This window comes from Psittacula echo (assembly GCF_963264785.1).
Source record: "Psittacula echo genome assembly, chromosome: 22".
NCBI classification, from domain to species: Eukaryota; Metazoa; Chordata; class Aves; order Psittaciformes; family Psittacidae; genus Psittacula; species Psittacula echo.
The window spans coordinates 5,397,211-5,423,683 of record NC_137758.1 but is presented as its reverse complement, the minus strand read 5'-3'; the positions used below and the strand labels follow the sequence as shown (position 1 = coordinate 5,423,683).

The window sequence follows — 26,473 nt, the reverse complement described above, 5'->3', positions numbered from 1 at the left end:
ATTATCCCTATGTCAAAGAATGAGAAAGAAAAGGTATTAGAGCAGCTCTGCTTCCCACTGGCGGATGCTGGCAGAATGCCCTCAAGTTACAAATAGCTCCTGTTCGCTCTGAGGGCTGCTCAGGCCATTTCAATGCATTTTCAAGTAACAGCTAAACGTGCAATGTCTTCTTGCAGAAACACTGAGCTGGCCAAATCTGAAGTCTCAACTCTCAGACATTTCAGATGAGATCAAGCTCCAACTGTGTAGAAACACTGAATGCAAAGGGCTCTTACCATATTGTTAGTGCTTTTTGTACAAGTCATCAATTAAATTCAAATACTGTGATGGTGAGCTCTGGAAGAGAAATTGCTTTTTCGTGTTGAGATCCAGGATTTGTGCATGCTGTGTTACAAGCAGACTCTTTGGAACTGTGGATGCAGACAGTCTTCAGGTGACTTTGATCCTAATGTTTGAGTACTGGTCACTGTGCAGGGGAAGGAATATTCCCATGGGATTTATCCATGATCCTTTCCTAACCTTGGGGTGAAATGGTTGATTCTGGCTAAAGGGGTTATGTGATGGAGAATTCCCTACTCACATAGAACTGCCAGGGTCAGTATCTGTAATAGAGCTGAAGCAGCCAACCTGAGAGATGGATCAGAGCTCTGACCCTGCAAACCCTTCAGCAGGGATGGGAAAGCTGCATGTGTATAATCACCTTCCCTGGAGTCATGTCTTTGGGAATGGGATTTAAAGATAATTCTACTTTTAAGCTTCTGTTCATATTTAAACCACGGACAAAGCTTTGTTGGGTGTTTGTGCCATGATACAGCCTCGGCATCGACAGATGCGTGCCCACTATCCGTTGAGGCTACCTTGACGGAGAAGGAGGAAGTGTGGATGCTATGGGGTCCTTCTCAGTCATCGAGCACCCACCTGAGTAGCCAGTGATATCCATAGCTTTGAGATTCCTGCATTTAATGACAGTCAAGGTGAGGCGACCTGCAGTTGGCAAATAGCACAGGGAAAACATGATCTCCCCCAGGTCCACGCTTTCCTTTAATGAAACAGAGAACATGATATTGGAAACGTGCAGCAACCACCCACCACGCCATGCTTCATGCAGGGCTCACGCAGCACTCACACTGCAGCAGGCTTTGCTCTCCTGTCATTTTGATGTGTTTGACACTTCACTGCTGGGAGGTGCTTCCAGTGTACCCCAACATTACCTGGCTAAAAGGAATATAGGAACAGGAGAAAAAATGTGTGTCCAGATGTTACAGCTTCAAATCATAGCTAAGGACCATTTTCCACTGCCTCGGTGGAGTGTGTGCTTCCAATTGCAGCGTCACAGCTAATGCTCTCCTCTTTTTCTGCTCCATTGCTTACACAGGAGTGAAGTGAGATCTAACACCAAATGAAGGCCATTAGGAAATCACGTCAGCCTCAAGTTTTGCTTGAATGGACAGCATGGATATTCCAGTGCCCAGTGTGTGACGCTAACATCTGTTTCCTCAGGTGGAGGAACGGGGTACAAACACAGACCACAGGAAGGTGAGACCTTGTACACTGCAACAAATGCAACAAGTGACTTTCTAGGACACTCTAGTAATAGGGGTTATGGACTTGGTTGGTGCCCAACACATCACCAGAGAGTGCAGCGAATGCACTGAGTGACAGTGATTTCTCTGCAGCTGAGCATGGATCACTATCCCGTCACAGACCAGATCAGAGCTCATAACAGGTAAGAACTAGGAAGGACCCCATTTACTGGCAATTGAGCTTTTAGACTGTGACCAGCTTGGACCAGCAACCCCTGCGAGATGCCTTCAGAGAGCAAAGCGCAGTAGGAGGCACGCATGTGTTTGTATGGGAGCAGGGAATTACCAGCAGGTGGCACCCAGGAATGTTTGGTGCTTTCTGCATGACAGAGCCCAATACAATTTGCTCTTTTAGCACCCCATAAAACAACATTTATAGATCGCCCTTAGCACCTCTTGTACACGCAGCCTTACCTACTACACCTTCTAAAAGCCCGTTCCATCATTGCCTTGCTCATGGGAATTCAGAAGAAAACAGCAAAAATCCAACCCAGAAATACTATTTCAGCTAGAAAGCAGGAACACGCGAAGTCAGCAGAAAGATTCCCAAACACCCCCCAAAAATGAATTAAAGGAAATTATCTTAATTTGTACATACAGATCTCACATCTGTAGAGCAAACAACCCATCTATTTTTGGAAAGAGAGTGTTTGATTCGTTTCAATGGCATATAATGATCTGCTGAAAAGAAATTGTAGCTCTTAGTAGTAGAGTGATGGAACTAGAAAGACAAGTAAATGCACTTAAAGCTTTGCTAAGTGTTAGGAGAATAGATCTCTTGATGGCTGAGATTTGTGCCAAATTATTTCCTTCTCTGGAAATATCACAACGATGTGACATTTATTCCATGTGCAGAATACTGATGAACATCACAGAAAAGTCTTGATTCTTGACAGGGCTTCACTTGACTAAAAACTGAATTAAGAAGCTTCTCAAGCATAGAATGCACTAAAGACACAGCGGCAGTGGGTGTTTTCTGGCCAGAACAATGTGTGACGAGACTTGTATCTAAATAAACATTGTCTCTGAAGGCGCTATTTGCTGGTAAATAGGAACTTGATACTCTCACCCACTTGGAGTTCCTCCTCTGATCCCTCTCTCTAGTGAGCCCACAGCATCCTAAACAGCTTGCCTTCCAATGCGACAGAATGATCTCGAGTCCCAGCCTCGCCGTCAGTAACTGCTAATGAAAGCCGTGGAAGCGTTTACTGAGTTCTAATTCCGCCGCCTTCAGTACCTCTTGATGTGCCCGCTGGGAGGTGAATTTCTTGCTTCACAAAATATTACTAAAGGTACCTTATGAAGGGACCAGGATCGTTCCCATCACACATGAAATTGCTTTTAGAGCCCCTGCAGCTTCTCATTCACGGCTTCATTTCAGCTGCAGCATCTTGGCTGTATCGGGTGCCCCGCATCATGCTGCTGCCTCGGAGGCTGCTGAGCTCTCTGAAACCAGCTTTACCTCTGGTGTCACTGCACCCCGAGAGCTGACCCGAGCCCTGCTCCTTGCTGCCCGGCTCCGATGTGGCCAATGTCAGAGGACAGAGCTCAGTACTTCGCAGAGCCTCATTCATTCAGTGTCTGAAAACGAGCACTCAGAAATAGCGCTGGAGAGGACAGTTTGCTTCTCAAACACGGCACTTCTTGTCACCTTCAGACGTATTCTGCCACTTCTAACATGAATTGCTTCACATTGCACAGAGCTCAAAGAAATAACTCTGCACTGAGGAGGTGCTTTGCAAGGAGCATCTGCAAACACTGACACTGCATCAGAGCTGAGCTTGAGGACTGGGCTTGCACCTTTCCATAGGATCCCAGCCTGGTTTGCATTGAGGGGACCTTAAAGCTCCTCCAGTTCCAACCCCTGCCACGGGCAGGGACCCCTTCCACTGGAGCAGCTTGCTCCAAGCCCCTGTGTCCAACCTGGCCTTGAACACTGCCAGGGATGGGGCAGCCACAGCTTCTCTGTGTTCACATGTCCCCAGCTCTAGTCAGAAACTGGAGCCATTCATCACCACAGACCTCACTGATGCTAGAGGAGAACTGAAAATGCATATTCTGAAATGATGGTTAGAAAAGGTTCTGTTCTCAGAGAAATGAGCACCTGAAGCTCCCTGTGTGCCGGCTGCACTAACACTGTGTTTGCAGCGCAGTGCAGCAGCACTTGGCATCCACACAACACACTGGCTCTGCTCTTCGGTGCATTCTTTGGTCTGTGTTTTGAAGGGACAAGGGCAGGAAACCTTGGACACAGACATCAGCAGAGAGCAGCCCCATATGTGACTGTGAGAGCACTTCCTGGACATCATCTCAGCTCTATTCCTCTCCTTGCACTGAGAGGACCTGTTCAGGGTATAAAATGAACATAAATCGGTCTTTGGCCTCCTTGCATTAGGTCAAAAGATTTTTCTTTGCCACCATAAACCCAGGAGGGTGAAAATCAGATCCTGTAGGTCCCTGATTTCCTTGCAGATTATAGACACTGGGACATTTCCAACATTCATATCAGTACTTCCTAGGGAATAATGGAAGCTGTGAATCAATAAGCTCTGCAGATTTGAAACCAACAATGTTTCACTGATTCACAAGCTGTACACTCATCAATTCAATAGTTGAGTGCCAGCTATTTGAATCATTGCCTAAGTGTGTCCCTATCTTCTAACCCACACGATCGATCGAATGTATTATTAGTCACCCACGGCTTTCTTTGGGTATTATGAAAACTGTATTTACCCTTCTCATTTGTGATTAAACAGAAGTGTCCTTGGGTGTGTGAGAACTGACTGAGATGTCCCAATATTGGCCCATTCCCAAAGAATGGCACAGGAAGGATGAGGGGACAGAGCCAAATGTGGCACTTGCCATTCCTGTGGGAGGTCTGCAGGGCTGCTGCACGACGCATCTTGGACATGATGTTGGCTCTGCTCCTCTCACACCTTCTTCAGAGGCTTTTTCCTCACCAAGCCTCCTGTTGGTGTCTCTCGCCCTGGTTTTGTGTTGGTTTTGGTTGGTTGGGTTGTTCCCATTGAATTAATTCACTTCAGTAGGAAAACATCCCCTATTTCCTGCAGAACCATCCCAGCAAAACAGAGAACACACCCAGGTTAAGAACCCCACAACTGGCTGCAGTGGGGTGTTTATGTGCTTTTCCTGTCCCAGTTTCATTCCTGCTCACAGGTCTTTCCCTCTTCAAGCTCTCGAAGCTTTGCCACACTCTTTGCTTCATAGAGCAAGGAAAGGAAAACCCCGGGATTCCACACCAGGCACATCACAGCCCGGCAGGGCTGAGTCTCAGAGGCAGAGCAAATGCAAACAGGCAGATGCCCCCACAAGGCATCCACACGTGTGATGCACCTCGTTCCCCTCCCCGCAGCCCTTTGCCAGGTGAACGATGCACCCGACGCCACTGCTTTCCCTTTCATTGCCATTCAGTAATGATGACAGACACGGCTGTTTGTGGGCTGGAAGCCGCGCGTGTCCGCACCCCGCCACAGCGCCGCGCTGCCGGTGGGTGATCCTCCGGAGCAGACACTCACCGTTGTCGCGTACTGAATGTCCTGCCAGATGGAAGTCTCCCGGGAAAGGTCGGAGGCCTCAAACAGGTTCTCCAGGATGACTTCTCCTATCATGTCGTGCCTGGAGAACCTGTCGAAGTCAAAGACGCTCAGGTGGAGCTTCCTGCTCCCCAGCTCCTCGTGGGGCACGGGGAAGTGGAAGGATTCATCGAAGGTGGGGTTCAGAGTCTTCCTGTGCACCCGCGTCTGGAACTTGCGCTTTCTGTCGGGCAGGAGGTAGATCTTCACGTAGGGGTCGGAGCTGCCGCAGAAGTCTTTGGCCGGCAGGTCGAACGCCCTGAGGATGCGCACGCTCAGCGTCTCCGTCTCGTAGTCGTACTTGAGGGTGAAGTTGATTTTCCCACAGGTTTTTGCTGCCTCTTTTTTGGGGTCCTCGGAGTCAACAGATTTCTGCTTATAGAGCTCGGGTTTAATGCGTCCGATGCTGGTCGGCTGCTCGGCCACAGCCGACGCGTCCATGCCGTAGTCCATGCTGGACACGTGCATCTGCCGAGGAAGGTGCCTCTTGAAGGAGATGTGCCTGCAGGAGGAACACACAACAGCTCTGTGCTTGCCAAGGGTATTTCTCTCCTTTGCCTCCCTTACTAATGCTAAGAAAGCAGGGAGAGCATGGAGTGCTGCTGACTGCCACGCAGGAGCCACGTATAGTATGGAAGTGAACACTGCGGGAACACCGCCGGTGCTCGCAGGAGCCGGTCCAGCACATCTCCTAACTTCCAGAGTATCTGCAACAAGGTGCATTATTTCACCTGTTACACGAGAAACTGCAAACAGTTAAATATATGAGACCCAACAACTCCTTCACCAAGTCCCAGTCCACTATGGAGACTCATTCCTGTCCTCAGGCCTTGCACTTCCAGGAATCATAGAATCACAGATACCGGCACTAAAAAGCTTTTAGTGAGAGAACCACAACGAGCTCAGAAAGTTACGTTTTAGCCTGGGTATTGCTGCTTCCAACAGACTCTGACCAGAAACGATAGATAACTCCTGATGGAGAGGGATGCAGAGCCTGATTCAGAAGCTGTCTCTTGCCTTGCGCTCCCCTTCAGCACAAGGCAAACTGTGTGTACCAAAGCTTTATCTAAGCAAAGCACAAGAGCTTTCTGTGGGCTCATGGCATTATTTCAGATTATCTGGTGTTTACAAAAGCAGTTTTATGAAGCCATTTAACCATACTAATAAATTGTACCGCCAGAGCAGTAGCTTCTGGTCATACCCAGTGCTGGAGCCCTTGCTTCTTCTTGGCAGGTTCCTCAAAGGCGTTTTGACCTGGGCTAAGCTGGGCTGTGAGTCAGAGATCCCAAACCACATCCCTGGGTCTGGCTGCCTGCCTGCAGCTCATGCTGGGCTCTTTCGCTTGAGAAAGTGGGTTTGAAACCTTCCCACATGCACCTCAGTCCCTCTCTGCTTCTCCCCATTCATTCAGGCTGAGCTTTCTTCTCTTCCCCTGGAAACTTGCAATAAAAGCAGAATGAGCTCGTGGGTGACAGAGGCCATCGGCTGCCCACAAAGCAGTGCAGCCAAATAAGAGCGTGTGGCACAAGTGTAGGTAGCACCGTGGCGACATTAACTCCAGCTTCTTCCACCAGAAAGCTGTGGCCAGGGCCTTATCAATCCTGCAATACCATGGCCCATCCGAGCAGTGTCTGCTTGCCCCGTCACGCTCTCACATACAGCATGGGCACAGCCAACAGAGCAAGCAGAAGTGCTGGGTGCAGCCAGGAGCCTGCGGTCACCCTTTCCTGTCCCACTTTCTCAGCCTGATGTCAAGGAGAAGGCACCGTATTTCTCAGTGCTCTTCCCAAGGAGGTGTCCCAGGGTCTGTGCAGCCTTACCCTGGTTCCCTCAGCGTGATGCTGACATCTCTGTCCCCGGCTGAGACAGACTCGCATGGGGCGCAGCTGGTTCTAGGCTTGTGCACTGAGCGATGCGTCAGTTCTGCTTATCTAATTGTGTCTGCTGGGAGCCACAGCAACGAGGGAGAGCAGAGAGGTCTGACTGTGCCTGACAGCATCCCATCAGCAAGGCTTCAGCCTGCCTCTCATGTTCCAGCAAATTACAATAGCCAAAGAGTTCTGACAGCTTGACACAATGAGGTCAGGTCACAGTAACAGGGATTGAATCCTGGTTTCTTTCAAAGGGCCCACAGTAAGCCAGTCTTAGCACATTAATTGGTTAATGACACCAAGTAATCCGGCATGTAGGTGGATTTTCTTTAGCCACCCTGAAGGTATCTGAACCTCAGGCTCCATTAAACAGCCACCGTGAGGCGCAGCATCCCTGCAGAGCATTGCATCCCTGGCATTCAGCCTGGAGAAGGGTCCAGGAAGACCTTAGAGCAGCTCCCAGTGCCTAAACGGGCTACAAGAAACCTGGAGAGGGGCTTGGGACAAGGGCCTGTATGGACAGGCCAAGGGGAATGGCTTTAACCTGCCAGAGGGGAGACTGAGATGAGCTCTTAGGCAGAAGCTCTTCCCTGTGAGGGTGCTGAGGCGCTGGCCCAGGGTGCCCAGAGAAGCTGTGGCTGCCCCATCCCTGGCAGTGTTCAAGGCCAGGTTGGACACAGGGGCTTGGAGCAAGCTGCTCCAGTGGAAGGGGTCCCTGCCCGTGGCAGGGGTTGGAGCTGGAGGAACTTTAAGGTCCCCTTCAACCCAAACCAGACTCCGTGATCCCGCTCACCTGGTGGAAGATGCAGGCTCTGTTGTTTGCCGCTGGATCCGCGTGCGCCGCATGATGTGGTCCTTCATGGACATCTGGACCTCTGCGGGGATGTCTGGCGATGTGTGGCTGATCTTCACCGCTGTCTCCAGGAAACTGATGGCACCCGTGTCCTTGAGCTTGTCTGCCATGCTCTCCTTATTGCAGCCTGCCTCGCTCTGCAGGACGGCCAAGTTAGAGGATACGGCCTTGTTCCTCCAGGGAACCCAGCACAGCTTCCAAAAGAGAAACAGGAAAGCTGCCACCAGGGCCAGTCCACACACGATCACGATCACTGCAAGGAGGCTGACGGAGAGCTCTGCCAGGGGAGAGAAGGCAACAGCCACAGGGAGAGGGAACAGGGAAGGAGAAGAGAAAAGAAACGAAAGATGGTGAGAAAGCCATAAGTAAAGGAAGAAATGTTCCAAACTGACTTAGATCATGACTAACGGGGAGCTCTTAGCAGGTTCTGCAGCAGGAGTCAAACCCAAGTGAGCATCCCCTGCAGATCAGGACCACTTCCTGCCCCAGACACAGCCTGGAAGAAACACGTGTCTCCAGATGGCGGAGCTGTGAAGTTTCACACCATGATGCTTACACTGGCCATAAAACATCATCCTTGGTTTGTTTCCTGCCATTGGCAAACTGCTGAGCCTGAAATCGAGAGGAACTGCAGAACTGGGTGATGGAAACAAGCGGAAACTGCCTTTTTGCTTTGTAGCGCAGGTGTTCAGACACTGTATTAAAGCATCTCTCTGCCATGATCCTGGAAGCAGATTGCTGTTACACTGTCAGTGCTCACATCTTGTCCAGATGTGCCCAAGGGGAATAAAAAGTAAATACCAATAAAGAGGAAACAAATCACAAGCTGCTGATGCAGTGGAAGCAAACACAGAAGGTACAGAAAGTACTACACATTCCTCCTTATTCTGGAGAGCATAGAAGCTGCCTCTGTTCTCTGATGCTCTGAGTCACTTTTACCTCATGCTCTGCATTTCAGCATTTCAGTCTTTTTCTGGAGAGGAAAGAGCTTCCACAGCTCTCAGCATCAGGAAAGGATGAAGCTATATTGTGTGTATATAGATAAATACATGATCCAGGCAGAGAAATGATTCACAGCACTTCAAAAAGAGAAAATAGTGGCTATTTTTAGTTCCTTTCTTACAGGATATTAATTCCCAGATTGCCACCCAAACCAAGAGCCAGCCAGAAGTTCCTGCAGCTTTCCCTCTCCCTCAGCAGCCTCCTGTACAGGTCGGACTGCAAATTGCATTTGCTGCTGTAACTCCAAGGTGGGAGCATGGATCACTCCTGGGGTGAATAAAGAGGCCCTATCTTATTCAACGATAGATAGGATTGTACAGGTCAGGAGCTGAGCTTCCTTCGAGATCTGGCTAAATGTGTTCCCACCAAAGCAGAGAGGGCAGAGGCACCATTTTCCCATCCTTTAGGTCTTGGAATTGTGCCCAGGATAGTCAGTGTCAAAAGGTCTCATCAGAAAACTGAAGAACCCAGTGCAGACACCTTTGCTATCACAAAGGGAATCGTTGCAGTGCGGAATCCATCACTGCTGGGAGCTGCGCCGTGACTGAAAAGTTCCTGTTAAGACACCTCTGCCCATCCCCAGCAGCTCTGCTGCCGCGCCAGTCTCATTAATGGGAAACATCAGAACCGCTCCGTTAGCACCTCTGAAAACCTGTTGCCAGCTCAAGAACCGTCTGAGTTCATGTCACTTCTTGCTGAGCTGGCATTCGTAATGCATTTGACAGGATTCACTGCTACTTTCATGCATGGCCTCCTCTCCTGCCTCTGACAGCTCACATGAAGCACACGTAGAAGGGATCAGGATTTTACAGGCATTTTCTAAGCATCTGCCAGGGAAGAGCACTGGTTTGTCTGAAGATGACATTGAATTTGCCAAGACCTTTTTGTGACTTATTAAACTGAAACACGACTTGGACAGAGTTGACCTTAATTGATGTAATGAGCTTTCTGGTATCAAGTTACTGCTATGAAAATACCTGTATTCAAAATATTATGTTTTAAATGTCCTTTCGCTTACAAGACACTGGAAACCCAAGCTAATTCCTCACCTAACAGAAAATGCCGCAGGGCCAGAGGTTGCTTGGATATTTCTGGCATGGATGGACATAACGCTTGTTCTCCAAAGAGAGAACAGACTAAAAGGAGACCTCAGCCAAGGGAAAGTTTAGCTCCTCTGTTGCTGTTATCCCACCCTGTGCAGCATTTGGAGACAAGGCTTCCTGAGCAGAGGGTAAAGAAGGGTGAGGGATGAACCATTCTGTGGTTCTATGGTTCAGTGCCTGCGTCCAGCATCCAGCAGTAAGAAGGGCTTCGTCTAACCCGGAACGGCACAGGAACAGTTCAGCCTCTGCTTTTTCCCAGAGCATCACTGCTGTTATCGTCCTGAGGAATGTCCTGTCTGAGGAAAAATGCAAGAAATACATTTCTGCTCTGTTCTCCTTTAAAATAGTACCAGAGAGTTATTTGTCACTTTGTTATCAGGTAAGTGGGCCATAGAAGTACAGAGCAGCTTCAGCCATTCCTCACCCTTGTCTTATCTCACTTGCTGCTGGTGCCTCATCCAAGCCCAGCTCCCTTGAAAGAAATTGCCATGTTGGAAAATAGATTTTGTTACAACTTGTAATTGAAAAGATAAAGCTTAAAGAAGGAGGTGGCAAATACAAATTAACATGGTTATTTTCCATCCTGCTCCCCCCTGGGACCAAGAGCTGCTTCCCAGAGGAACCCTCAGCTGGAAACTGCTTTTAGCTACAGAGCAGCAATGACGAAGCTCTCGCATGACTAGCAAGGAGGGAGGGAAGAACAAGCAACAGGAAAGACATGGATGTGGATGTGAACATTTACCTGCATGAGCTGATATACTTAGGATAAGTCACCAAGCTCTTATTTACCCAATGAAACAGAGACAGCGCCTTCAGGGATGGTCTGCCTCACCTATGAAGGTCTTTTTGAGGCAGAGGTTTAGCATGGTATGTAAAAGCAAAAGTGCAATAGTGACTTTGTGACCCCTTACATCTCTGTGTGCACTCAAACCCCTCAGAGAACTGAGACACTGCCCCTACATCCCACAGCAGTGTCCCAGAAGTGCCCATCGACAGTCACCACCAGCAGTCCTTGTCCTGCACTGCAAAGCAGAGACCTTCACCAAAAGCATTTCCACACCAGGAGAACCAGGGCCAGGAATGAGCTTTTGATGAGTTGTGCCACAGATTTCCCACCAGAGCAACTGATGGAGAGAGAAACAAACGGAGCTTTCTGCTACTTTCCCCCAGGACAGACGTGAGAACATTGCAGGAAGGGCTGTGGATCATGGTCTTTGCTCTGCTTTCTGTTAGAGAGCAGGAGAAAGCCATACCTGAGAGGCTAATGGTAAATGATAATTTATCACCACTTATGCAGTAGGAGTTAAACACCAAAATTGAGTCAATGGAGATGCTAAGCTTCCACCCCTGCAGCCTGGCATAAGGCAAAATAATGAATCAGCGTCTTCAGAGACAGCATAAACAGCTTTGACTTGTTACAGAAACAACAGTGCCCTTTGGTTTCTTGTAGCAGGAGCAGTTCTGTTTGCATCTACTAGTTGTGCAGAAGGGATCAGGGATGAGGGCAGTGGGAAGCTGCCCAGGTGATGCTCAAGAGATGCTTGGCCCAGGACTGTCCCTCTCTGGCAGAGGGCAGCAGGGCAGCACCCTGCTCCCAGAGCCATCAGGAGCAGTGGCGAGACCAGCATGAGAACGGGGACATTCAGGGACACTCCAGGTCAGTGCCAAGGGACACAAGCTGAGAGACCAGATCATATTCAAGCATTTAAATACAAACAAGGGTCACGACTGTGGATATTTGACAGAGGACTCCAGCAGTGAAATGCTCTTTGATGGAAGAATCTCACTGCAGAAAAGACCCGAAGCCAAGAGTAAGCAATGGGGATGCCAAGAGCACAAAGGGGAAGATCTGTTACCTCTCAACTTGACCAGCAAACAATCTTCCTTCTCTTCTGACTTCTTGTGTGGTTTTGCTGGGTTTGTAACATCTCAAAAGCTGGTTCTTGAATCGTACCCAAAACCCCTCACAGAATGGCTCAAAGCTATAAAACTCCTGAGAAGGCCACTACTTCCTACTGCCTTTCAGATAAGAGATGAGACGGAACAGGGCAGGACAAAGGGGCGGTGGAGCAATTGAAAACTGTAACACTTCAAGAAATATAGGCAAGGGGGATCATTTCCTGGCTAGTTCACCCCCCCGTGCACTGAGGGAGCCGCTCCACAGTGCAACCATCCCTTGTTTCATCTTGGATGGGAGCTAATTAAGAGAATATGGTGGAAATACCTTTCAGCTTCATGTCCCTGCTGACTTCCTCATACCCAAACTGAGATACCAAAGGGGATAATTAGCAAAGGGCAAACAGAAAACGATTACTAATACGACAAAGCCATGATTACAGCAGTCTATTAGCTGCAAGACAATACTGGTCTAATTATGGCAACACTGACTTTTATTACCGTGAAGTAGCTTGAGCTCCCATTGAAGAGATTCATGTGTAACTCGAAGTTTAATGCGAACAGTTATATTTAATATCCTGAAGAGGTAATTTAGCTTTCTTTCCACCCACTCCCTACAGAGAAAACGAAACATGTTTGATGGCTCCTGCAGTGCTCCAGCACCTATTAGTCATTGCAGCGACCTGTTGGATTTAAACAAAGTTTGAATGCCAGGAGTGGAAGTTCCAGGGGGCTGAAGAGATTGGATGCTATAAGTGGAGGCTCGTGCAGGAGGAGCTCAGCTGCAGCAGACACCAGGACTTGATCTGAGCCTCCCCAGACCCCCCATGCGCTGGGCTGCACCCCTAGAGCTGAGCAGCAGCTCAGGGAGGAGATTCTGCCCCTCTGCTGTGCTCTGGGGGAATGTTGTTCTATTTCTGTAGGGCTTTGGAGGGATCATGCGTTCAAATGATGGATTACTGTAAGAGTCATGGCTGGAGGACAAGACGGGCAGCTCTGGGGCTACAGAAGACCACGTGAGACACCCACTAACTCTGATCGAATTTTCTTCCAGCTAAGGAACGTCAGCGATGTAAGTCTGATGAGCTGATGGCTGCAAATTGGCCATGAGAAACTGTGGTGGATCTTGGATGCCTGAGGCAGGGGCAGAGGCGAGCACAGAACACCAGAGGAAAAGAAGAGGTTTCCATTAAACCCTGGCTATAGACATGTTTATTTGGCAGCATCATTCAGCACTGAAGCTTTCCAGAGCAAGGAGCAGGGACCAGACGGAGCAGAAACCGAATGTTAAACCAATGCAGCAGCACTAAAACACGAACCACAGCAAAGCAAGGGAACTATCCCTTTGGGAACACAGCCTGGAATGAGCCCTGCAAGGCATCATGGAGCAGCAGCAAACACAGCAATTCTGAGCAGGAAATCTGCTGCCTGATCCATCGTGAAGGGCTGCACTGGATGAGAGGTGAGCTGCAGTGCAGCAGCGCGCAGCGCTCAGCCACCTCCTTCTCCTCTCTCAAGCATGCCACAGCCAAGGGAATGGGGACACAGCAAACCATAGAATAGACTCATAGAATGGTTTGGGTTGGAAAGGACCTAAGATCATCCAGTTCCAACCCCTGCCATGGGCAAAGGTGCCTCGCACTAGACCATGTCACCCAAGGCTCTGTCCAACCTGGCCTTGAACACTGCCAGGGATGGGGCAGCCACAGCTTCTCTGGGCACCCTGTGCCAGCGCCTCAGCACCCTCACAGGGAAGAGCTTCTGCCTTAGATCTAACCTGCACTTCCCCTGTTTCAGTTTGAACCCATCACCCCTTGTCCTATCGCTACAGCCCCTGATGCACCCACTGACACCCTGCTCACGCCAACAGGAGCCTGGGCTGTTTGTCAGGGGGACAGGGACCATCGCCTGGCCAAGGACGGTGCCGCATCCTCAGGGTATGTGGGAGAGGAAAATGAAGTCACAGAAATACTTGGTAGCCCCAGAAACAAATCAGGGCGGGTTTATCTCCTCTAACGTAAGTGCAACCCCACGGATTGTTCCTCTCCACTGTCCAATGCAGGACAATGGTGTGAAATAGAGACCCTGAGAGACTCCTGCACTGTGTGAACCCTTGCACAACCCTGGGACACTTCACAGTATCTCTAGGTGGAGGCCAGCAGTGTTTCCAGCTGCTTTTTGCTATGGGGCATGCCCAGATCTTGTTTCATTACTCTTTCAGTGCTCCCACAGAAGCCAGGACAATGAGAGTGAATGGAAAACAATGCGAAAGCAGGAAGAGTTTGCACAGATTGCTTTACACTTTCACACTCACTTCATCATATGCAGCTCAATGGCAAACTCCCCTCTCCCACCAGCAGAGGGGTGGGAATCCTCATGAGATGAACGCTGCAGACATTCAGAGCCTCCGAAATATCCCTTTGGAATCTCTGCAAACTCAGCCTTCGCCTTGCACAAAGCCGAAGGGAGATTTATCCCATTCCCATGCTTCCGCCATCCTTGGACACTGAGTCTTGTACTATCAGCTCCCACCAGCTTCCTCCTGCCAGTGTGGGCTCTGCAGGAACCCAGACAGAGCCTCCTCATCTCATGTGCACAGCCAGCTATGCGATGGGCGATAGGCACAGAGAGACAGGGATGCTCAGACTGGCTTTTGCCAAAGTTTCAGTTAGAATAAACTTCTTAAACATTAATTTGCTGCTAGCATGGGGTTCCTGCCATGCAGGAGCTCATTGGAATGCAAACTATAAGCTTCAAAGGAAAGGATGAATCAGAAGCTATTTTGAGAGTAATTATATAAGATGATAAAATTCAAAGCGTCTCATTGTTGCACGTTAAGGATGAAGACAACCTGCTTCATGAGGACACATTGCAGGGATCCTCCTATGCCTCAAGCAGCTACGAGCTATGGACCAAGTGCAAGCAGCAGCCTCACAACTTCCATCCAGGCAAAACTTCCTGCATAAGCAATGCCAGGGCTTTCTTCCCTATTCACTGTAATTCTTTAGGGAATGCAATTCTTACACATGGAGGAATAAATAGAACATAAGGCATGGAAAACTTCATGGGAAGTTTTGTTCCTTTAACAGTTTGCCAGTTGCTGTCCTGGAATCCCTGTGCAAATTTATATATCTCCGGTTCAAATTATAAATAAGGAGAAAACAGCGAAACAATAAATTTGCACATGGAATAAGTAACTATTGCAGCAACTGCATCCAGAGCCACAGGGAGCAGCCTGGGTGTGGGTGCAGAGGGAAAACTCAGTTTCCCCATGGTGTGATGGAGACTGTGGCAGCTCATTGCTGCAAGAGGACAGGGCTGTGGGACCAGCCCCTGCACCGTGCCCTGCCTGCAGGGAGAGCAGGGAGCAGGTTTTATTCCTGCTTACAGAGCCAGGCTGCAGCTGAAGCTCCTGCTGTATCTTGGCTCGGAGGAAGCAGGCGCAGGTGGGAGGGCTGCGAGCTGCTCGCTCCCATGGGGAGGGCACTGTCCTTGCTGCCCCCCAGCCCCTCGGGAGGGACCCTCCCAGCCGATGGGCTGAGAGAGCTGATGAGACAAGTGCATTAAAGAGGGACAAGGTGGGGAAATCAAGGCTATCATCCCCTTTGCTGCCCGACGGCTTCAGTTTGGTGCTTCCGTCACCCAGGGAACAGACGGCAAATGCCCTCGCAGACACAGAGGGAGAGGCATCAGTTCTGCTGAGGTTAGAAAAGCGGAAGAAAAGCTGAACAGAGTAATTCAGAGGGAAACACTGAAGGTGATTTTCAAGTGCAGAGCCAGCAATGAGGTACGTTGGATGAGGCCTTGGGTGCCATGGTTTAGTGTGGGATGTCCCTGCCCATGGCAAGGGGGGTTGGAACTGGATGATCTTAAGGTCCTTTCCAACCCCAACTATTCTATGATTCTATGACACACAGGTACTTATAGATCATTGAAAGAGAAAAACTAAATACATACATATGGAAATGCACAATACACTAAACAAAGGAATGCAATGGAAGAGGGGACCTCGGGAGCCTGGAACTACTTGTGCTTTGCTCACTGAAACAGAATGGAGAAAGAGTTAATTGCAAAAAAACCCAGAATCAAAGGATCATGAAGAGCTGACAAGCAAAAGACATCTGTGTACCTGCTACATGCGGGAGAAGTCTCTACCACATCAGGCTCTGAACAGCCAAAACAATACCATGAGGCCTCAGTGAAATCTCTGCTAAGCAGTAACAGCAAATAGGAGTGAGAGTCAGACACTCCTGTACTGACATCCTCTTCCTCGTCTATGTATTTAGAGACAGACAAACGAGTTCTGTCCAGCCACAGGACTTTATGGATTTGAAGACATCTTGTATAGAGGAAAGAAAACCAGACTTCTGAGCTTAGAAAGACTGCCTGTTCCTTTCCTTAGTCACCTTCCTCCAGACTGAAGGTGAAGGGTGGCTCAGTGAAAGCTCACATAAGCCAAATGTCTTTAAAGCCCAGATCAAATCATGGCTGACAAGGATTAGAATCAGAAAAGAACTGGGTGGGAAGATCCAGCCAAAAGATATTGAAACACCAAGGTCAGTGCTGGAGGCAGGTTTAATGTGCCACCTACCACCTTGGCTGTGGGGCTGCTAGGATAACGCCAGGCCCCAGTCACACTGGCTGTGCGGAGCAAGTCACTGTAACATCTGGAAGAGCTCTCTCGCACAGCTGGCAGAGCCCTGGCAGGCCCGGCTCAGCCTGGGACTTGGGGCGTAAACTCCCTTCTTCCACCATCGCCTTGCCTACAAGTGGCTGTGGGCTTCGTACACAACAATTGGTCAGCTGAGACCCTTACCAATATCCAGAGAAAATAACACACCTTACACTGGCCATGCCCCAGCAGAAGAGCTGCAATGGAGGAGTCTGACCGAGGGCTTCTGAAGACCAAACGTGTTGGTATTCAGTGGTTATCGACCCTCCAGGCTGCATCAAAGGCACGTTTTGTTACCCAAACTCTTGCAAGCAGAAGGGAACTCGGAGCTGTCAGCCATGCAGCATTTCTGTTGGCAAAAGTGACAAAAAAACAAAGACAATGTTCCAAACCAAAGGAAATATTCCCCAGGGATTTGGGACGCTTTGTGTCTTAATCGGTTGCTCTCTAGAGTGTTATAAATGAGATAGTAAGAGTTGTCATTGCTTTGTGCCTAACTGATGGCAATCAAATGAACTATTACAAGCCACACTGCATACAATTACAGTACACGGCTGTGTGCTAATCCCATGACATTTTAGCACAATATGCTGGAGCAACATCTGTAAACAACTCAGCAGCACTGAACGCACGCAGTGTCCCTGGGCTGAGGCTGAACTGAGCATCATCTTCCTGCCACGGTGTGACCACGAACACACAGGAGCTGAGCCGAGCACTGAGGATGCGCCATGGAATCCTGCATGGGGGAGAAGTCTCTATCCAGACCTGCTGACGCTGAGCAGAGCTGGACAGAGAGCGAAGCACCAGGACACATCTGGGAAGCAGGAAAACCACGGGCTCACGATGCGATGCAAAAAAAACGAGCCAAAGCTTTCGGCTGTGACTCTGTTTCCATTAAATGACCACAGAGCCTGGACCTTAACATTTCCCTTCAAAACCCTGGCCAAAGCTGTGACCGCTGCGAGGGCCCAGGGGCAGCAGCACTTCAGTGATGGCTGCACCAGAGCGGCCGCGCTCTGCCCTTCACTTCCCACAGCGAGGTTCAGATGTGGGGAAAAGCTTCACTGCGACTCTCTCCTTGACCCCATCGTGGTGCCAAACCCCCCTCAGACAAGGTTGCACTGAAGAGATCTCAGGATAAATGAAGTCCAGCTGGGAGCAGGGCGAGGGTCTCTGCCCATCCCCGCCTGCAGCTCCAGAGGGTGACCCTGCCGCAGCCGCTGACCCGCATCCCCGCACAGGCAATGGGCAGCCTCCGGCCCTGTGAGCCCGGAACAGCTCAGCCTGGGGAGGGCAGAAGGCCCCGGGCATGGACAAGGTGGCCCAGGAAGCTTCCCAGAGGGTTCCCCTTTGCTCAGTGACCGCCCCCTCCAGGGACACGGAGCCTCTCCAGTGCAAGGGAGCTCCTCAGCTATAGCAAACCGTGCTGGAGGAGCCCTATTGCCCTATGGATATCCAAAAAGAGACAGAATTCAGCCAGAACTCCCTCAGCTCCAGATGCTGCAAGGACTGGGTGATGCACAGATCCCTGGCTGGAAATTAAAGCCATCTAGACCCAGTATGATCACGCAAGCCCATGTCACCCTCTTCCTCTCCCTCACTTGCTATGCTGAGAATACCTGGCACACAAAAGACAGTCTGCTTTGCATGGCAAAGCAGCACCGGCTTGGTTGAAGCAGGATACAGAGCAGCCGAGAAGGATCCTCAGCCACCAACCTGCGTGGGACCGGCTGCTTGGTACAGAGACCCGGCACTGAAATGCTGCAGTTGTTATGGAAAGAGCATTTCTTTGTTCGAGCCCTGCTGAATGATAGGGAACTTCCTCCCTGAATGGCTCTGCTCCTGTCATTAGCTCCTGCTGCTGCTTCCATTAGCTTGTAACAAAGAGGGATCTTTAACCCCTGAAATGTACCACATAGCAGCCGGAGCGCCTGATCCGACAGAGCGATTCAGTAGATTCCAGGAACCTTTCTCCCTTTCCCAATGACTCCTTTCGCTCTGCACCACGCAGCTCAGAATCCCTGTAGCACGAACCAGATTCAGAACTGAGCTCTGATAACTCTGAGCAAATGCTCACAGATGCCCAAGGGATGAAGCACTGCATCCGGAAAGAAGGTATTTAAGGAGGTGCTCGCTGTGCTCACCTAACACTGTGTTCTTACATGGGCGCATGCATTTCTTTGCAGCAGTTACAAACATGCATAGAAAATCAGAGTAATACTTACATTACCTAAGACAGTGTTGTGTTAGAATTGTCATTCCATGGAACCAAATAGTCTAGGACTGTATGGCTTAATGATGGTTCTGAAAGGGCTTGTATGAACCGAGTTTCTGCCATCCTGCCTTTAGTCTTCGCTGCACAGTTTGCTGTGATGTTGTCAAACACTAACCTGCTACAGCATAACAAACTGAACTAAACATAAAGGTGGCCTTAATCAGCATCTGCAGGTTCCCTGTGCACTGCTTCACCTGCAGGATAACTTTCTTGCTTTCCCACTGACATGGAAAACGCGCAGTTAATGTACAACGACTCCAAAGATCCCTTCTCTGTCCCTCCAGGATGCCATTTTGCAGTGTATAAGTATAATTAAAACCAATACATGGCAGAGGGACAAATCACATCTCTCGCAAACAACTGCCAACATGTCTGTTGTGTTAGTGAGTCCACTGGGTTGAAACAATAAGGGCTGTTGCAGACAAGCTTCCTGATTTCACAATATACAGAGAGGAGGGAAAAAGATATATTATCATCTTCGACACAGAAATAACAAACATTAAAGCTAGAAAAAGCTGCCTAACCCACAAGAGATGGAAACCTGGGGTCCTAAAGCATGAATATGCAATTGTACCTAGAAATGAGAACAGTGTGAAGAAGAACAGGGAAGATAAACAAGGACAGCTGAAACTCCAGTTAAATGAATACATGTATCAGACATGAGACCCAGTTCTAGTTCTGCTTTCCCCTCTGAGCAATGACTGCACACATGTGGGGCTGTGCGACTGTCAGCGAATGCCTGGTACGTGCAGCAGGCTGTGCACATTACGCTGCTCGCACTTCAGCAAGCAAAGATGTTAAGCAACAAACACCTGCAAACACGAAATACCAGCTCCTTAGAGTCATGCCACAAAATAAGGGGGGAGATCAGAGCCGGGCTGTGCCCTGGTTTGAACCAGCTCCAAGCACATGCTGCCTTTCAGTGAAACACAGGGTGAATACTAAAAGCAGAAGGAAATGTTTCACCAGCAAAGCCCGAAACTGCTGAAGCCAAAGGTTTGTGAGGGAAAAGAGGTTCCAAATGAGAAAAAAAGGCAAAAAAATGACCAAAGTAACTCCAGAAATGTGCACTTACCCCCGAGGTGTCTGCTCCTCAGCTCCGTCCCTGGTCACTGTCCTCAGCCTGCTCACATCCTCAATTAACACCAGCAGCAATCTGGCTGCCTGTTTCTATGGAGTTGTAGATGCTGATCCCTGACTATGCATGAGGCTACTGCAGCTGCAATGGAACAGGCTTTGAGGTCCGCAAAAACCCCTCCAAACCTCATCAGCCTCCCTGTACTACTTCAGGAATGAATCAACCAACAGCAAGGAGGCAGATGCAAACCTGAATCTATGCAGAGAGCTCCTTACATTGCTCCTAAACACACACAGCTCCAGAGGTGCGTTTCATTTACCAGGACCATCACAGTGCATAGCCAGAGGCAGCTGTAGAGCCTCAGATCCGCACACAATACATAAGCAGAGACACATGTTCACAGGCAGCCTATAAAAATCCATTTTCCCTACATTTACATTGCTGGTTTTAACCTTATTTTAATATAGGTTTGCAAACCTTCCTCTGGTAGCAAGGTTTGAACCTGACACCTTCAGGATCAGAGCCCAAACCCGCTTTACTTGAGCTAACAAGCAAATCTGCTGCTCCCAGCTCGGGCTGGCTCTTTCCTGCTGCTGGACCAGACCCTTGGAGAGAAAGGCAAGATCCATTTCCCAAGCGCATCACTCCGTGACAAGGAGCATTTTTGCCCCGAGGTGTGTTTCCCAATGGAAACACAAGTTTCAGTGATAACCAGTAGCTTTGACCAGGTGGTATAAACATGTTTACAGTGGTATTAGCTTAAAATACACTTGATTCAGCGAAGTGTGTCCTTACAGCTGGGTAAGTAAATTCAGGACTTGCCCATATTTCACAGACAGTGACTGCAGGCATCCCGTATCAGTGAATGGGCATGTCACCAGTTTCCCATTAGTCAAACTGTCCTATCCAGGGATGAGATTTTTCCCAAGAAAGCTGCTCCATAAGCAATTCCATCGTAGCAAAGGGCTCTTTCTGCATCAACATTCCTCCAGTGACTAAACCCCTCTATTGCAGCACAGATTCACCCCTCTTTCTGCCTGCAGCAAGAGCACTCACGTACTTGTGGGTTTAACATTTAGCAGCATTTCCGGAGCGCTGGGAGGGCGCTCAGCGTGGTACGAGATGTACTCCCTGCATCAGGGAGTTTAAAAAGAACAGTTCACACAAAGGGCAAAACACTGAATGTGCTCAGAATTATGGCAAGATTCGAGCTGGCACAGTATGCTTGGAAACAGGCACCAGCGTCAGGTCTCTTCTGCTTTTGCTGTCCTTTTTCTTGCTCTCTCTTTGGTTTTGTTATCAAGCACTAGAGCATCCCACTGGGGTGAAGCAGTGCGCGAGGAAGGCTCTGAGGAGGGTACACAAACTGTGCTGAGACCAACAGTGATTGCTGTGCACACAGTCCTATGCTGTGTAAAGACTGCAACGCGGCTGCACTGCATCCATTGTATCCTGTACTTACGCTATGGGGCAGTGAAGCTTTTAACACATGGATACAGTGAGGCAAGAAACCCCAATTTATGTTATAAAGTCACAACATGGCAGAAATCAAACCCAGGGGGCCTGCTCCTGGATGTGCTCTGATCCTGGTGTAAATTCCCTCCCGTGCTGATGCAGCATCCTTTAAATGAGCAAGCATCACACGCCACAGGCTCCAGTCACACTCCATCAGCTCTGCATGTTCATTTCAGAACGATCATTTAGTGTTTAAATCTCTCTGTGGAATCGAGCTCCCATCTCTGTACCATTCCCTGCTTGGCAGAACCTACCAGGACTGGCTGGAAGCCTCTGTCCACAGCCAGATGCACAGGGAGCAGGACCTGGTTCAGGCCAGCACTGGAATGAGCCAGTAACATAGTTCAGACCAAACCAAGTGACAATGTGAGCGTGCAGAGAAGCACATAGAACACTTCGTGATGGGGAGAGCTGCGGCTGGTACCCGGTGATGCTGGAGAATGGAGCAGCAAGGACCCCGCGCAGGAGCAGTCAGCGGAGGGCTCGCTCCACCGCAAGAGCTTGTATTGAGCCCTGGGGAGCAGCATTCGGCTCCCTGTTTTCCAAAGACCCTGGAGCCTGCTGGTCTCCAACAAGCAGCTCTGCTCCCATGGGCAGAGGGATGGGGTGACAGGGGGTGGCTGGCTGTGCCCGTTGCAGTGATCCCATGGGTGCTTGCCCTGGGCTCCCCTCCGTTGGCAGCCAAGTACTTTGTGGTTCGCCAGGGCTTGTCCACAGATCCCCCCAGCTCTATCCTAGAGCACTCACTGCACCTCCAGGGCAGAGAAGGGATCTATCCGTTTATTTAAGGCACACCTCCGCGGTGGTAAACGCTGTCCCTATGTTACAGGCATTTTCACTGTCTACAGCTTATTCCTGTGTACTAAGTCACACTCAGAGCACTGCTGCACAATGGCTGAGGACTGGCAGGGAAGAGAACTATCAGATGGAGGGAGCTACGGGGGAGGATTTTAGATAGGCACAACAAAAGGATGCTGCATCTTGCTCGATCTCAGGGCCCACAGCCAAGAGATCAGTTCTATTCCTGGCACCGCCACGGGCCGAACTGCAGGCGAAGCTCGCCCTCGCATCCCTCTGACGCATCGAGACCAAACCCTTCCTCATCCCAATACCTGATTGTTCTGACACACTTAGCTCCCGGATTACCCACCAGCAGCAGCCTGCAGTGCTCCTCTGTGGATGTACAGTAATGTATGGCATACTGGAGGAACGCTGCAGCTCTATTTCTCTTCTTGACTTTAAGTAGGAGAATCATCTATTGCATAACCCGAAGTACAGAGTCAAGCAGCAGCCACTTTATACACGGCAGCACTTTCCACATTCAGTCCAAGATGGTTTTAAGAGAAATAATCACTTCATAAAACCAAACTGACATACTCGTATTAAACTACTCAGTAACATCCTTACAGTCACAGTTTTTTCCCACTTTCAGATGCAGTTCAAGGCTAATGATACCTGGGTCATTTCTTTGGACTCGGCAGCATCCCCAGAACATATTGCTCTCCATTTATACATGAAACAACATAAAAAGCCAAACTACCTCAGAGGGTCTAACAGCAAGCAGAGCTGGGCAGAGGCAGCCCTGGCTCCCAGCTTTGGCAGCACTGGAGGGCTTTTGTCTGCCTGCTCACAGACGGCGTGAACTTCATTGGGGTGCTTGACAAGCCAAGCTGAGTCAGCCATTAGCTAATAGGAAGAGGCAACAAATTGAGAGGAGCCACTGACTTCACATGATGATGATGATGACAAATAGGGCCAGTTCTACTCCAGCCTTGGCTGCCAAGGCTGTGCTGTCCAGCACAGGTACCAGGACTCGTGCCGGTATCGTACCTTGTCTCAAAGCTGAATCACTGCTCATCTCCACACCACCTCTTTCTGAGGAAGGACTTGCTGGATCTGAGCGTAGGACTCCACCAACCAATTTGCTTAACACAAGTCTTCAGTGTAAAATGGACAAAGCACAACTGGCAGACTGACATTAACATCCAGACACTAATGGGAAAGGTCTCTCAGCACCGTCACTGTGACATTAGTTAACTCTCAATGCAAACAGATTTGTTTCCCTTGCTGGAGCAGTTTTATATCCAGGCATTTGAGAAGTGTTAGTACCCATCGAGCCCAAGCAATGCCTTCAGTGCTGTCTAGACATAAAAATGGGCCCAGTCATGCAGAGCAGAGACAACAGTAATAGCTGATAATGCACCTGGTGCAGGCAGCCAGCCCAGCATGACTTGCCCAGGGCACTGGGCAAGAGGCTGATGCTTAAACCAAGAGCAGACAAAGGTTTGAGATGTTAGAGGCAAATGATGATGTAACCACAACCTGAAAGCGAGGTCCTGAGCAGGCTGCAGGATAAATGCAAACCTCTCGTATGACAGCAGGCAGACCAAGAGCAGAACGATCAGAACAGGTCCATTTTGGTACCAAAGTACCAACCGACAAAGCAATGCAGCGAATTATTTGCAATAAGCAGCTGCACTGGATGCAATGCAGAAGGATGGTACCAGCAGTGGCCAGAGGCCTTCAGGACAAGCAGCAGTAAAGCAAAGTCATTGTAAGTTGATGATGAAGTCATGAGCAGAGTGGGATGTGAAAGGAGGATGCTTGTTAGGCAAAACAGTGCTGGAAGCACCACTGCAAGCAAAGAGACGGCAGCAGCCCAGCAAAACCTGAGCTCTGGGAGCCACTCACACCCGGGGTGAGACACAAGCAGAGAGGGGCAGGAGAAACCAAAGGAGGGTGACACAGAAAGCCTTGGGCAGGGACTGATGGGCTCCTGTGCTGTACCACAGCTCTGCTGGGGTCCTCGGAAGAAGGGAAGGAAAGCAATGCTGTGAAATCAGGCTGGGTTGGCGGATCACTACCTACAGAAACCTTAACAGAAGCCCTTGATGCAGATGTTCCAGTCCACAAACAACTTACAACGTGTCACCAGGAATGCTAAACAGTGTGGGCTTTTGGTTTTTGCTTCTTAGCACTGGGCTGTGAGCTCCCTGTCAATGTCTTCCGAAGTTACAGCAGGAGACAGCCTCTCTGAAACAAGCTGGGAGCAGGAGCGCACAGAACAGCAGCTGCTTCACAAGAGAGAAATACACCTTTGTTCTCAGATCCATCTCTGACATGGCAGAGTGTCTCCCTGGCTCTACAGGCTGACGAGGAACAACCTCAGGCAGTTCTTAGGGCAAGTCAACCAAACACATGAAAGTACATTAAGATCCTTTACTGGTGAACAAAAATCACTGCAAGTCACTCCTTTTCTCAAACTGGGACAATCAGTCCCTGTCCTCTCAGCTACTTACATAGGCTTTTTACTACTTTTTGGCTTATGCAGGACAGGAGTGTCTGGGTTTTAAGCATAAGGAGCTTTCACAGCAACTTTACCTCATGAACCACCTCCTCACCAGCACGTCACACCCCCCTGTGCACCATCCCCATTCAGTTACCCCATAGGCTCCACTGCTCCTCATCAACAGGTGAGGCAGCACTTGCACCCCAAGCTTCACATGGAACACACGTCAAGGCAAACAACCCCCTGGGTCTTGCGAACATCCCCCTCCCTTGCAGGGTCCTCCTGGCTTCCTCCGGCTGCCATCACAGCCCAGCTCGAGCACAAGGACCAGGGTACTGTACCTGGCTCGGAGATGATCAGGCTCTGGTCAGAAGGCAGCAGGAGGAATTCCCTGCAAGTGTCCAGGGCCAGGCCAGGCAGGCTTTTCTTCTGGCACAGCTCGGTGACAATGCGGATCGCCTTCTGACAGCGGCTGTCATCCTTGGTACCGCTCATCTCCCCACCGCATCCTCTGCGCTCTGCCTCTGCTGTCTAAGAAAGTCAAACTAGGTGGAGAGGGGCTGTTCACTTTCAGTCACACACACGGATTTGCACCCGTTCCAGCCTCTGGCATGGCAGCACCCTGAGGGACACCCAGCGCCAGGCAGCGCTCCAGCTCGACCAGCCCTCCTCAGCATTCAGCCCAGGGATGTCTGCTCAGCCTCCACACATCACCGCTCACTGCGGTCCTGCCAGCGCTCCTGATGCCTTATTGCCTCTGAGATCAGATCTGTTTGCTGCCAAGGCGTGTTCCAGGCAGAGAACCTCCTACCACATCCACTTCTGTGCCCTCCGTACTACGGTGTTAAAGCTGCAGCCCAGAGAAATCTTGTTTAACCCTTTCATTGCTGCCCCATCTCTGTTCTTCAGGTGCAGTGTCACATCCCAGCCCCGGAGCAGTTCTGCAAGCGCAGTGAAAGCAGAAATCTCCCGGTTGAGCACAGCACATCATCAGACAAGAGAGACAAGATGCTCCCACCAGCACCACACAAACTACTTACAACTGCCAAAGGCAACAGAAGAAAAGCAGCAGGTTTCATCGATTTGTTTGTACTGGTCCTAACACAACTACAGGCTACAGACGGCAGCAGAGATTGAGAACACCATTGAATTTCATAATTACACATCTTTTAGTATCATTTTCTGCAGTATTTGTTAATGCCTATTGCAATTCAGCAGAGAGGTCATGGCACACGACAGAGCTGTGGTTCTGAACAGGGGATCTGGCTGACAGGCAAGGGAGAAGCAGCAATTGTGTAACAGGCAATTAAAACCGTGTACAGCAGAATGATTCCGTGCAGCTCCCGGAGCAGAGAAGCCAGTACAGAGATAATGAGCAGAGTGGAGAGCCAGCACCACCACATCTCCCCAGCACAGCAACAGCTTTCGCTTGAGCCATCAGAACTGGCACCAAAAGAGGAATTCCTGGAATACATCAGTCAAGTATCGCATCTGGAATTGGAATTTACCTTAAAGAGATTTCAACAGACCAAAAAAACCCTGAACCAAAGCCTTAGAAAAGGTTAATGTCCAATTGAGGGCTTGAAACATGGAAATCAATAATAAAATCCAATTAGTTGGGAAAAAAAGCTGATTTCATTTCAAAGATCAGACCAAGAACCTTTTACTTTTAAATCTAAAGCCACCTTGGGTCAATTATTCACCTTCGTTTCACACCCAAGGGCTCCAGGCTTGCTGGGCAGC

The 26,473-nt window shown here is 49.6% G+C and overlaps 1 protein-coding gene across 1 annotated transcript in view; it reads right to left on the bottom strand.

Moving 5' to 3' along the window:
* SYT6 (synaptotagmin 6) overlaps positions 1–25,225 on the bottom strand; it is a gene marked incomplete at both ends in the record, with an annotated part of 31,365 nt that extends 6,140 nt beyond the window's left edge. The window contains 4 exons of the mRNA XM_080633080.1: positions 919–1,039; positions 5,120–5,678; positions 7,841–8,177; positions 25,072–25,225. Of these exons, the coding sequence (XP_080489206.1) occupies positions 919–1,039; positions 5,120–5,678; positions 7,841–8,177; positions 25,072–25,225 (1,171 nt within the window). The remainder of the gene's footprint in view (positions 1–918; positions 1,040–5,119; positions 5,679–7,840; positions 8,178–25,071) is intronic.
* Positions 25,226–26,473: the final 1,248 nt, after the last annotated feature.